This window comes from Triturus cristatus, chromosome 4_2 (assembly GCF_964204655.1).
Source record: "Triturus cristatus chromosome 4_2, aTriCri1.1, whole genome shotgun sequence".
NCBI classification, from domain to species: domain Eukaryota; kingdom Metazoa; phylum Chordata; class Amphibia; order Caudata; family Salamandridae; genus Triturus; species Triturus cristatus.
The window spans coordinates 782,181,309-782,193,537 of record NC_140586.1 but is presented as its reverse complement, the minus strand read 5'-3'; the positions used below and the strand labels follow the sequence as shown (position 1 = coordinate 782,193,537).

General features: G+C 42.3%; 1 protein-coding gene across 3 annotated transcripts in view; it reads left to right on the top strand.

Annotated features, from left to right (window-relative positions):
• Positions 1–12,229, top strand: part of LOC146835042 (cytochrome P450 4B1-like) — a 438,175-nt gene that overhangs the window by 341,548 nt on the left and 84,398 nt on the right. For all 3 annotated transcript variants that reach the window (XR_014960677.1, XM_085602703.1, XM_085602704.1), the window contains one exon: positions 3,964–4,028. Coding sequence is in view for 2 of the 3 variants with exons in the window: in XM_085602703.1 (XP_085458829.1) it covers positions 3,964–4,028 (65 nt within the window). In the remaining variant the exon portion in view is untranslated. The remainder of the gene's footprint in view (positions 1–3,963; positions 4,029–12,229) is intronic.

Here is a 12,229-nt window from a genome sequence, read left to right as displayed (position 1 = left end):
TTTGCCGATTTGGACTTTAGAGCTCCGACCAGTCAGGTAGCTTTTGATCCATAATAATGACTTGCGTAGTAATGGCATCACGCTGTAACAACGCGGTCGTTGTAACGACCACATTGTTAAATACTGCATAGTAAAATCACACATTGTAACATGCTATATTCGTAGCTAGGGACAAGTCCTTTGGTCAACCGTACACCAGGTGCCCCCCGTCAGCACCTCCAGATCTGAGGCCGCCATCTTCTCTGGGCTCCAAGCCCAGTGTAGATACTTTTTCCTGGCTAAACTTCTCTCAGCCAGAGCTATGGCCCTCTCCTCCAAGTTAAGGCTGCCATGCTGCCCTGTATGATCTCTGGCTGTGTTCATAGCAGTGAGGCAGTGTGCTCTGGGTACCCTCTTTACCCTCCAAGGCCGATATGTTTCTGCCTGCCCCACTGGCTCCACTCAACAGACTGTGCTAGTCCTCCACCTTCACCCCCACTACTTTGAGGTAATTCCTTTCTCAAGCATGAAGGTATCCTGTGAGCCTCCTCTCAGGCTCTCAATTCCTTAATCAAAATCAGGTTTCTCGGCTCTCATGATGATATTCCTCTGCACAAAATGCCTTCAAATCTTCCCTTTTGTGTGAGGACAGATTTGCCAAGCCGAGCTCCATGTCTCCTGCATCGAAAAGTTGCTCTAGAACTTGTTAAAATACCTGTGGATAACCTTTCTTCCTTTACTTGAACTTGTAGAAAACGTTGCCAACATTTTCAAACTCTCCTCCACTCCTCTGGGGGAGGGTTTTGGAACTCTTGTAGAGAGCCCTTAGGAGTTCAACTGTGCGCACAGATAATACTTTTTGGAAGCAAGGACTTCTTTTCTAGGTGTCCAACTGTGCGAATTCTCAGAGGTCTTAACTTCAAGAACTGTGTGGCACTGCTAAACACAAGTTCTGGATCCCACTTCTAGGTACTAATGTGGGAAAATGTGGCGCATTATATGGTGTGGTAGTGCAACCTCACTATATAATACACTTACCACCTCTTTTAGAACTTTTGAGTTTTGTCTTTTAAACCCTTAGCTCAATCCTGGGTAGCTGTAGCAGTGAGCAGCAAGTCTTATACCGAGGAACAAGTGTTTAAGCCTTTAAACAAAATCAAAACAACTGAAGAAGAAATCAACACAACACTCAAGATGCCTATTAAAAAAACAATGGGTTGTATTTTTATAAGAATTGAGACACAAGAACGAAAAAGATCCACCTGAGGATTCGGGAGGTGTAGCTTTTGGAAGCAATAATAAATAAGTGCAAGTTCACTCGACCACAAACAAGCCTTAGCAACGTCAACAAATTGGATGCTTATAACCTTTTTCAAAGAAAACGTAGGTAAGTGTCAATGCGGTCAGTTATATGTACTTGGAGTGACCAACTCCGGCAGGGAACTAGTTGGGGGGACTAGCAATGCCCTCAAGAACAGTTACCTTAACATGAGAAGCAATCCTTTAACAGTTCCAGGCACTATATATGCATTGCCATGGATTCCTATGGAGTGGTCCTGATGCAAGGGATGAAAGAAGCTGAAGATGCTCCAACGATGCTGTGGACTCTACTTGATCAACAGGGCTGTTCCTGGAGGGATTGCTTGATTCACGAAGATAGTGAGAGGGTCCTAATTGCAGGGTACATCTCCCATGAGGTCCTTTACCGTCTGGGCGAAGTCCAGTCACCACTGGACTACCAGTCAACCGTTGTTGCAGTCACAGCATAATCCTTCCTGAGTTCATACATTGCCTTCTGAGAACCCCAGAACTCTCTGACAGTACTCCTGGGCTCAGTGAACTTGGGTGTAACTTTGTGCATTAAGTCTTGGTTCTAGGTTCTGCATGGCGGCGGTGGTAGTGGCTCAAAGACTTTAAGCTACCAACTTGCCTCAGCAGGCTTCTTCAGCTCTTGTGGCCATGTACTGCCAACAGGAGGCCAGTCAGCTGCCCCTTAGAGTTCTCTTTGCTTGAATGGACTCTGGAGGTGGCTTCTCCTTGAGGAGTACATGGTAGGCACAGTCCCTCTCTTCACAAGCCACTAGGTGCAGCCTCTTATCGCTGGCCCTTTGGTGCAACATCAATTTCAAGCAGCACAATTAATTGCTGTGAGCTGAAGGAGAAACCAGGGAGACAAAAGAACAATGTGACAACATAGGATTGAGTTTAGTAAAAACATATAAATGGCATTACATTAAATGGCATGTAACCTGTGGGATACTGTGCACAAGTGCTCGTGAAATTGGTGACGGCGCAAGTGACGCGTAAGGAAGTATGTCCAGCGACAAGAAGGGGCGCACCAAAAAACACAAATGATGGTGAGATTTACATAGTCAGGATACCCAAACATGAAATGCTAATATATACAAAGGAAATAGTCTCCTTGCTCCCGGTAGCAAGCAAACTAATTGAAAAGCATGTCAATAAACACCTATCCAATTTCCTGGAAACTCACTGCATTCTCCATCCCACCCAGACAAGCTTCAGATTGGGCTGTAGCTCAGAGACTAGCACAGAGGCTGCACTTCTGGTAGCGACCGAGGAACTCCGTTCAATTTTAGATCAAGGCGGGTCAACGGCAATGATAATGTTGGACATCAGCCCGGCCTTCGACACTCTGTCACACACTACCCTCATCCAGAGGATGATGTAAACTGGAATATCAGGGGACACCATCAAGTGACTGGAAGCCTTCCTAGTAAACAGGAGTTTCCAGGTATGTGAAGACCCATTATTTTCAACCGTCCACCCTTTACAATGCAGAGTGCCACAGAGCTCATCTCTAACCCCTACATTTTTTAATACGTATGTGCGCCCCGTAGCTGAAACCATACAGGCACATGGACTGGCCTTAGTGTCATATGCTGAGGTCACTCAAATCATCATGGCCCTCACTCCTGATGTCAACTAAACCCCCACCCAACTCAGTTTATGCTTCAAGGAGGGTACAGACTGGGTGTCTGCAAGCAGTCTGAAACTCAGTGGCATTAAAACAGAGGTTCTTGTGATAGGAAACAATATGACAAGGTTAAGAGAACTGATATGGTTAGAGCAACTTTGAAAATGACCGAAACCTTCAAAAGCAGTAAAAAGTCTAGGGTTCTTGAAAGATGATAAGCTTATGATGGAAATGCAGGCCAAAAAGCTGTTGTGATCATGTTTTGGCATTCTGGGATCCCTCACAAAGTTCTTACACATGCTACCACAATCCACGAGGAAGATAGTGGTGCAGGGTCTCATAAACTCACTTCTAGATTATGGGAACTCCTTTTATTTAGGGAGTCCAAAATACGTGATAAACAGTCTCCAAGTGGTCCAGAAAACAGCAGCCAGAGTCCTTCACAAACTACCGAAGCATCAATAAGCCAGACCAGCCTTAGCAGCCCTCACTGGCTTCCAGTTAAAAAGAGAATTATTTTTAAGGCCCCTGCTTCGCACATTGGGCCTTCCATGGAAAAAGCCCAATTATCATCCAGCACTTACCTGCTACGTTCCAGGTAGGTCCCTTTGGTCAAGCAGACAAGGGCTCATGTAGGCGCCCACAGTCAAAAGAGTGAGAAGTGGCAACCACTGCTGTGCACATCTTGTTCCCAATCTGTGCAACTCCTTTCCCGCTCCCCTCAAAAGTCAGCAATCAGAAGTCTTCTTCAGAAAAATTCTTAAAACCCACCTTTTCTGAAGCAGGGGTTATTGCTTTAAGGGTCATGTAGGTTTTACGGAGATGTTCTTGAAATAAGCACTGGGAGGCCCGGTCTGGTAGCTACGCGTTATATAAAAACAACTTTAATTGAATTAATACATGTACAATTTTGTGTACTGAAGTCAAGATGTTTTACAGTTTTGTTACAGAGGGTTTTAATAGTATTTACAGCGTACATTGAAAGTAGAGTTTACGAGTTTTTACTAGGAATGTGCATTACCTCTTTTCTCTTCTATTTTTAACAGGCTGTTTGGCGTCTATAAGCATTTATTGCCTTCACAGAAACCCCAGTGTGTGGACAGATCCAGAGGTAAATAGTTTTGTTGTACATATGCTCTTATAAACCGGACGTTAGTACAGAACTGTGGTAGGGAGAAATAAAGTTGTGTGTCCTTTATGTATCCGGATCAACTCCATTAGTTTATTTAGGATTATGAATATTGTGAAGAATACTGTTATATGCAAAAGTTGATCCAGGATGTATTTTAGCTATAAATGACCAGGTAGTCTTTTGAGCTGGCTTCTATTGTCGAGTATAGCCTTAGAGCCTGCCGTAGCGGGCTCTAACAAGCATTTAAAGCCCGCTCCAGCGTTAAAGGACCGAGCCATGGGAGAGGGCCTTTAACAAGGGAGCGGGCCTTTAATTGCCGGTAGATCCTGCTACGCAGGTTTCTAAGGCTATTAGAACATTCCGCCTCTTGAGGGCAGAATGTTCTCATTTTTAAAACAAAAGCCTCACGGAGCCCGAGGGGATTTCCGTGAGACCTCTGTTCACAACAACAGCTGTAAACAAACATTGGAATATTGATGCTTCAAGCTTCTACCAGCCATGAGAAGCCCAGAGGACTCAATTTTCATTCAATGGAGCGGTCAACATTCCAATGTTCTAATGGGGAATGGTTCATACTACTTTAAAGGTGTAGGTCTCATTGTAAGGTAAAGCCTAGCTGTCTGACCTTGACTTTGCAAATGCTTGTGTTGCTGGTTCTGGCAGCCATTAGTGAACAATAAAGTATCCTGAACAATTCAAAGAGAGCTGCCTGGCAGTTGCACACGCACAGATCGCCATGTTTGAAAGTTTTTGAAATGACCTTCATGCTTGCACACATATTTATGGCCATGTTGTAATGTTTACAGTAAAGTTTTACAAACGCCATTCACAGATGTCTGATTGTGGGTGCACATGTAAGCATATACACGGACATCTGTCACGGAATGTTTTTGTCATAATTAATATTTTACCAATCCATGAAGGTCAATCGCTATTTTGGAACAGTAAAACAGAAATTAGGTATGTGCGGAATGCTACATTCACTAATATTAGTGTGCGGCATTGTAGCAGTATGGATGTGGCTGGTGGGCCCTTGCAAGACAACAAAAAATAACTGTTGGCAAAGCCAATAAGTATGATTTATTTCAGGTGAATGTGTTCTTTGTTGCAGTGAGTGTGTCTGGTGTTATATGGGTGGATGCACAAGCAGACAACACACATGTAGGTTCCCAGGCCAATGGTCATACTGCATAAAGACACACATACACACAGACAACAAACACACACAGGCACACATGCAGAAACATGTATACTAGAAATAGTGTAACTGAGATCTGACTTAGACTGCGGACTATCTAAAAAACCCTTACACTAAACAGGTCCATCCTGGGATCATCTAATTATCTAATAAGCTAGACATGCTCAGCATAACATGTTTTAGTGTTTCCAGATCTAACAAGTGCAGACATACATCCCAGATGCTGCACATCTTTTAGGGGTAGGTCCCACAGCAAGAGAGCTAACTATTCTGCAGTAGAGGACACACAAGTCTGACTCAGAGTGAGTGAAGATAGATGTAAGCATATTTTGGTTGGTGAGTCACTGTTGAGAGAAGAATGATGGTGCACATGACTGTGGTGAGGTATGTGATTGGTGTTGAGAGGGATGGGTGTTATTAGAGTGATTTTGAGCAAGTATTGTTAAAATTGGTTTTGATATAGTGGGTGCTGATGTGAATATGCAAGTGAATGGTGAGTGATAGCTTTGACTGAGATAGGATGTGAGTGGCTGTGGGTGAATAGGTGGTGGGTCTAGTTGTGAGTTATATTTCAAGTATGATTGGTTGGTGCAGCAGGTGAGAGTGAATCAATGTAAGTATATGGTGTTGGGTGATTTTACTAGTAGATACGTTTATCTGTGCAGGTGACTCAGTGTTACAAGTGAGCGAACAAATGTTGACAGACTCCTATGTTTAGGTGTGATGTTAAGTCGTTCTAAGAGATGGATGATTTAAGTGGCTGATTTAAGACCTAAAATTGACGAACTAGGTGTGAGCAGAGGTGCACTGGAGAAGAACTTGAATAGCAAATCTTGCATGCTAATCTAAATTTTCCAAACCATCTGCATATATACTTAAGGATTTGAGATGGGCACTCGCAGCCACTGCCAATACAGATCACCAGTAACTCTTATACAGGTTCACTATTATAAAAACTGTAGGAAAAACAAATAAAATAAAGGCAAAATATTATGAAAATAGCCAGAGATGGGTATAGGATGCATATGCAGATTTGAGCACCATGCACAGATGATCTTCTCCACTGCTGAACCCACAGACCAGTAGGTGGCCATGGAAGGCAGCGCAAAACCACACAGACAGTTTGCATCATAAACCAAACCATGTGGGCTCACCAGCTAAGCATCAGGGTTAAGGTCACTGCAGTTTGCCTAATCTGTCCCATTCTTCCTGGGTACTACCCCAACGTTGTCACCCTCACAGCATGCCCATCCATAGATCCCTCTTTACCACAGAAATACCCGTCACCCTCTCAGCAGATGTCCCAAGCTATTGTCTGGGGTGAGTAACTCATGTTCCTGGTTGCAGCGATTAGAGGTTATCTTAAAGATGATGGCCTTCGTTAGAGTTTGGTGACGGGATACTCCATCACAAACATGGCAGATATTCCGTCCCTGGTACTACAAGGGCATTGTAGCCTATGGCATTTGTAATACAGTGGACAGGATCTCCACCATATTTTGAAAGAGTATCCTGAATGCCAAACACCAAATAAGGCCTTATGTTTCCAGATGCTTGTAAAATCATGCACATTACACACTACCTAACATTTCTTAGACTTTAGCTCAGTATCCTGTCCAAATAGAGACACTACTAACTACATTTTATTTGGTACAAGAAGCACATGTTGTGATTAATCCATTGGACATTTTAAGTACTTTCTGTACTGAAAAATGGTAGGTCTTCTACTCACCACTTCATTTTTGTTGCATCCTGTCTATTTCATGCCCCCTCTTTGTGTTATCCATAAACCCTTTTTCTGATCTCACTCTCTCACTCCCTCTCATTTACCATAGGTTTCCATTATGTCTCTTTTCACAACAGTCTTGTGATGGCTGCAATCCTCGCCCTGATTTTCATTCACCCTTCCCCACACCCTGCCTCCTCCTCCCACACCCTTGTTCTGCATGTACTGCTTTCATTCTCCACATCCCTTTAGTCTTCAGTTGAACTTGTTTGGACATGACTATGATTTAGACCCCATGGAGGGCTTTGCAATGTGCCTTCTTGCATTGAAGGCCTGGCTGAATTTTAGAAACCGACTCAGCCTAATGTAATACTTCAAGGAAGAGCTGACTTTTCCACCTTTTCTTTAAGTGATGGTGTACGTGATCCCCACCCTTTAACCTTACCCTGATCTTCTTGTTCTGAAACTTTCCCTAAAAGTGGGGCTATTTATGGTGAGGAGAGGTGTGGTGCAGCGGCCAGGGCAGCTGACTTTGCAGCATAGGGTTCACGGTTCGATCTCCGGCTCTGGCGGCAGCTCAGCTCAGCACCGTGTGACTCTGGGCAATAGCTCACTTAATTTCCACGACAGCCCCCAGCGCCTTGAGACCCGTAAGGATGAGTAGCTGCGCTATATAAAAACGGACTTACATTTACATTATGGTGTGTAAATTAGGACGAATATTTCACTAACAGACATAAAAAGTCTACTAAGCCAACTAACTTAGTCAGTATTTAGCTGTAATACAAAATTGTTCTGATAAAAATAACTCAGAAGCCTTTTTTCAGGAGTATCGCAGTGATTATCATTGACAAAATTATCAGATTTGGCTTCCTATATCGCATATATAGCAGCATTTGTAAATAGGTGCACAAATACAGCATCTACATATTAACACAGACCAACACACCCGCAGAGGTAAATTTTCACTAAGTGCAAAAGACAAATGCATCAATGACAAAAATGACAAGAACATTAAAATGCCCCCTCTTTGATCCATCCCTCGAACGCCATCAGGTAAGGAAAGCGAGTGAAATCTACCCACTCAGGTTGAGCTCCCTTAATCCAGCCTTCTGTACATCTATTTCTCCATCCGTTAAGCCTGTCATGCATCTATCTATCTATCCATCCTTTCATGTTTCCATCCATACATCCATCCTTTCACCATTCCATCCATCTACCCTCTCATCATTACAGTCTTACATCCATCCTCCTACTCACACTTCCAACCATTCCTCCATACCTTTACCCATCCATTCGTTTTCATCCATCCACCAATTCACCCTCCTTTATTAATCCACCAATTCATCCTTCCTCCCTTCCATCCAGCCTTCTATTCCTCCATCCACTCACACACTCATCCAGCCTTTCATCCATACAGACACTTTCTTTCTCCCACCCATGTAATTTTCCCCTTCCATCCATCAGTCCTTTTATTCTTGCATTCATCCTTTAATCCACAGGTCTGTTCTTATTGGTATGTCCTTCCTTTTGCTCTACCTTCCAAACCCCACTCTCTCTTTCATTCCCTGTCTTTTTCTCTTAATTTCTTTGTTGTGGTTAACTCCTGATCACTGTGTTGTTTATTGGTTTCCTTTACCTTTGATTTCTTTTTTGCTTTTGTCTGCAGAGCTGCAGCCAGGACAGGGTAATAAATGACTTTATTTATCAACACCACCCTCGCTTAAGCTGTGAAAGCAGATGGTTCATGACATCAAGATCAAAGACTAGGAGACATACATATTCCGGAGTAGAATAGGCAGATGCACATTAAGGGGCAAAAGGTAAAATGCCTGAAAGGGGGCACTGAGTGATGTGGTAAGGTGCACAAGGGGAGCCTAGGGTGATGTGCACTGGGGGGAGCACTGAGTGATGTACAGCAGAGGTCCATGTGGTAAGGTGCACAAGGGGAGCCTAGGGTGATGTGCACTGGGGAGCACTGAGTGATGTACAGCAGAGTTCCATGTGGTAAGGTGCACAAGGGGAGCCTAGGGGGATGTGCACTGCAGGGAGCACTGAGTGATGAACAGCAGAGTTCCATGTGGTAAGGTGCACAAGGGGAGCCTAGGGGGATGTGCACGGGGGGGGACTGAGTGATGTACAGCAGAGGTCCATGTGGTAAGGTGCACAAGGGGAGCCTAGGGTGATGTGCACTGGGGGGAGCACTGAGTGATGTACAGCAGAGGTCCATGTGGTAAGGTGCACAAGGGGAGCCTAGGGTGATGTGCACTGCGGGGAGCACTGAGTGATGTACAGCAGAGTTCCATGTGGTAAGGTGCACAAGGGGAGCCTAGGGTGATGTGCACTGGGGGGAGCACTGAGTAATGTACAGCAGAGTTCCATGTGGTAAGGTGCACAAGGGGAGTCTAGGGTGATGTGCACTGGGGGAGCACTGAGTGACTGATGCACGGGAAGATAAACCCCAGAGAGGCACTAAGTGATGAAACTTAGGAGCACATGGGGTGATACTCCTCAGGCGCAATATCTCCAATCAGCCCATTCATACTGTCGACTGTTTGCTGTATCATTCCACGTCCTAGGAAGTGGTTTCATTGCAATGCATGAGGGACTATTTTATTATTTAAAATTACACTGAATCATCACACTTTTTGTCACATTCAGCTATTTGCCTTTCACATGCAATCTGTACAGAAAACAATGGATTTTTGGTATTTTGTTTACTGTTAAAGGCATTTTTACTGCTTCTGTCAGGACGCGAGTGGAAGTCCGAACCCAAAATGGCCACCTCATTGAGTGTTTTGCAACCTCCTCGATATGCCCATACACTAGCTCATCACTTGTTTTTACAAACACCTACATTCAATTGAGAGTTGCTAAGCATAGCTGAGATTTAACACCTGCTTCTTCCTGGCCGATTTTAGCATCGGGGCTAGCTACAACCCCTTGCTGTAGGCTGCAACTTCAAGATATATGGAATCAGGCTCCTGGACTGCTGGAAAGACTCATTTTCCAAGTATATTTTAGTGTTGATCTTAGTGCATCCATATCACTGTCCTGAAGAAGACCCCATTGAAGTCATTCATCATTAGGGGGTCAAAACGACAACAACAAATTAACTGCTATATTTTGGATTCAAAACCAGCTGGGTGGAATTCTACATTGGAAACTCACCCTGATTTATTTCAAAACTTACTGCCAGCCATTCTTTTTTTTTTTTTATTGAACAAGAAAGTAGTAAAACAACAATTATACATTCAAAACACATGACATCCTCTAAATTACACATAGTTGATCAGTAATAGCATTTATCTAATTAATATACTATACTATAACCAGAAATAAAGGCAGAAAAAATAAATATTGGGAGTGCAATTTCCAGACCAAAAGGATATAGACTAGCATGGCGTGAATTAATTAGATACAAACAAAGGCTACTTTAAAATATGTAATAGCAGCAATTCATAATAAAAATATTATATCAAGCTAGCATTAATACCATATAAAGACCTTCAGATAATTAATAGCAGTTCTTAAATAATGTACAAGTACTTGAAGCTTAAATAAAACAGCCAAGAAGTATCATGGCTCTTATATTTGATAAATAAAGGGGCACACAGTAATTCAAAGTGCAAAATGCTAATAGGAGCAGCTCTTAAACAAGATATCATAAAAAAGCTAATAAAAAGAAGCTTTTTAAAGTGCTAGATGGAACGTAGCAGCAGTTATCAAATAAAGTGCATAATATTAAAACTACATTTTAGTCACTTTGCCCCTCTTCTATCGCCAACATAATACTAATATAGTTAATCTGACCTGGTTTATTTGGTTGTGCGAAGGTTAGAGACTCTAAAATACCTTGCTTTCTAAAATCCTTCTCCTTCCCTCTCAACCTGTTCAGAGTATTCATGCCAGATAGCTCTAAATCTTTTGGTTGCTCCTACCCTTCTCGCATAGGCCTCCTCAAACCTAAAAGTTCTGTTCATTTTATTAAGCCAGTGGTCGATCTTGGGTTGTTTATCTGTTTTCCAATTTTGTAGGTCTAATGATCTTGCCACAGCTATGGCAATGAATATGAAATACTGCTGATATTTAGTAAACCCTTTCACCTCCCCCGAAGTGCTAAATAAAACCAGCATAACCGATGGTTGAATGATCAAAGACAAAGATGATGAGATCTTAACAAAGATCTCATTCCAAAAAAGTCGTAGCTTATTACATTCATAAAAAATATGTACCCATCCACCCTCATCCTGAATATTACATCTAAAGCATTGGTTTGGGTTTGTTGGAAACATCTTATGCAATTTAAGGGGTGTGTAATAGGCGCGCCATCAAGATAAAAAATTCATCCTCTTATAATTAGCCCCTCTAAGTACTTTTTTTGCTAACTCATTAAGCTCATTAAGTTGTTGCCATTCCCTTATATTGAACTTACAGCTGGTCTCTAAATAGATTTTTTGAAGTTTGGTTATCAGAATCTCTTCTGAATTAGCTTTTTGATGCAGTAGCCGATACCAGCCTCCAATCCCCAACATTTTATTTGCCATTTGCCTAGCAATTTGCTCTGACATTTTATTCAATGTTACATAATTGATTTTGAGAAAATTAACTAACTGATAAAAGCTCAGTGGGAGGGCTGTTGTTAAAGAATTAGTTTGTAACCAAACTGTTTCCCAAGTTATTAATGTCTCTTGATGAAAGAAACTTCCAAGCCGATTAAAGCCCAATTCTTGCCACTGTTGAGAAAGGCCACTAGATACTATGAGACCACCTGCTGCACAGTCCTCTATAAAAGTAAAAGCATGAAATGCTGGAATATCTCGTAATTTAAAGAAGAGCTGCATCCTTTCTACTAATGATGAAATCACTTTATATCTGGTTCTTTTGGGCAATTTTGCCAGCCGTAAAAAATTCGGCAACCTTATTGCACTCTCTTTCAACATCTTCACCAATATAAAATGATCAAATACTGAATTTTCCACAGCCAATTGAGAAAACAAATCTAGTAATGATGCCTGGTAATATGTGGAGAAATGTGGTAAGGCTAGACCTCCTGAGGCTACATCCAGTTGTAATGTAGCAAATTTCACTCGAGGATGTTTGTTATTCCAAACAAATTTCCGAATTATTTGATCTAGTTCCTTAGAATAGGAACTCGGAATTTTCAGAGGAAGATTGCTGAAAAGAAACATAACCAATGGAAGTATCGACATCTTAATCATCGAAATCCGTCCTATTAATGATAGATTAAGCAGA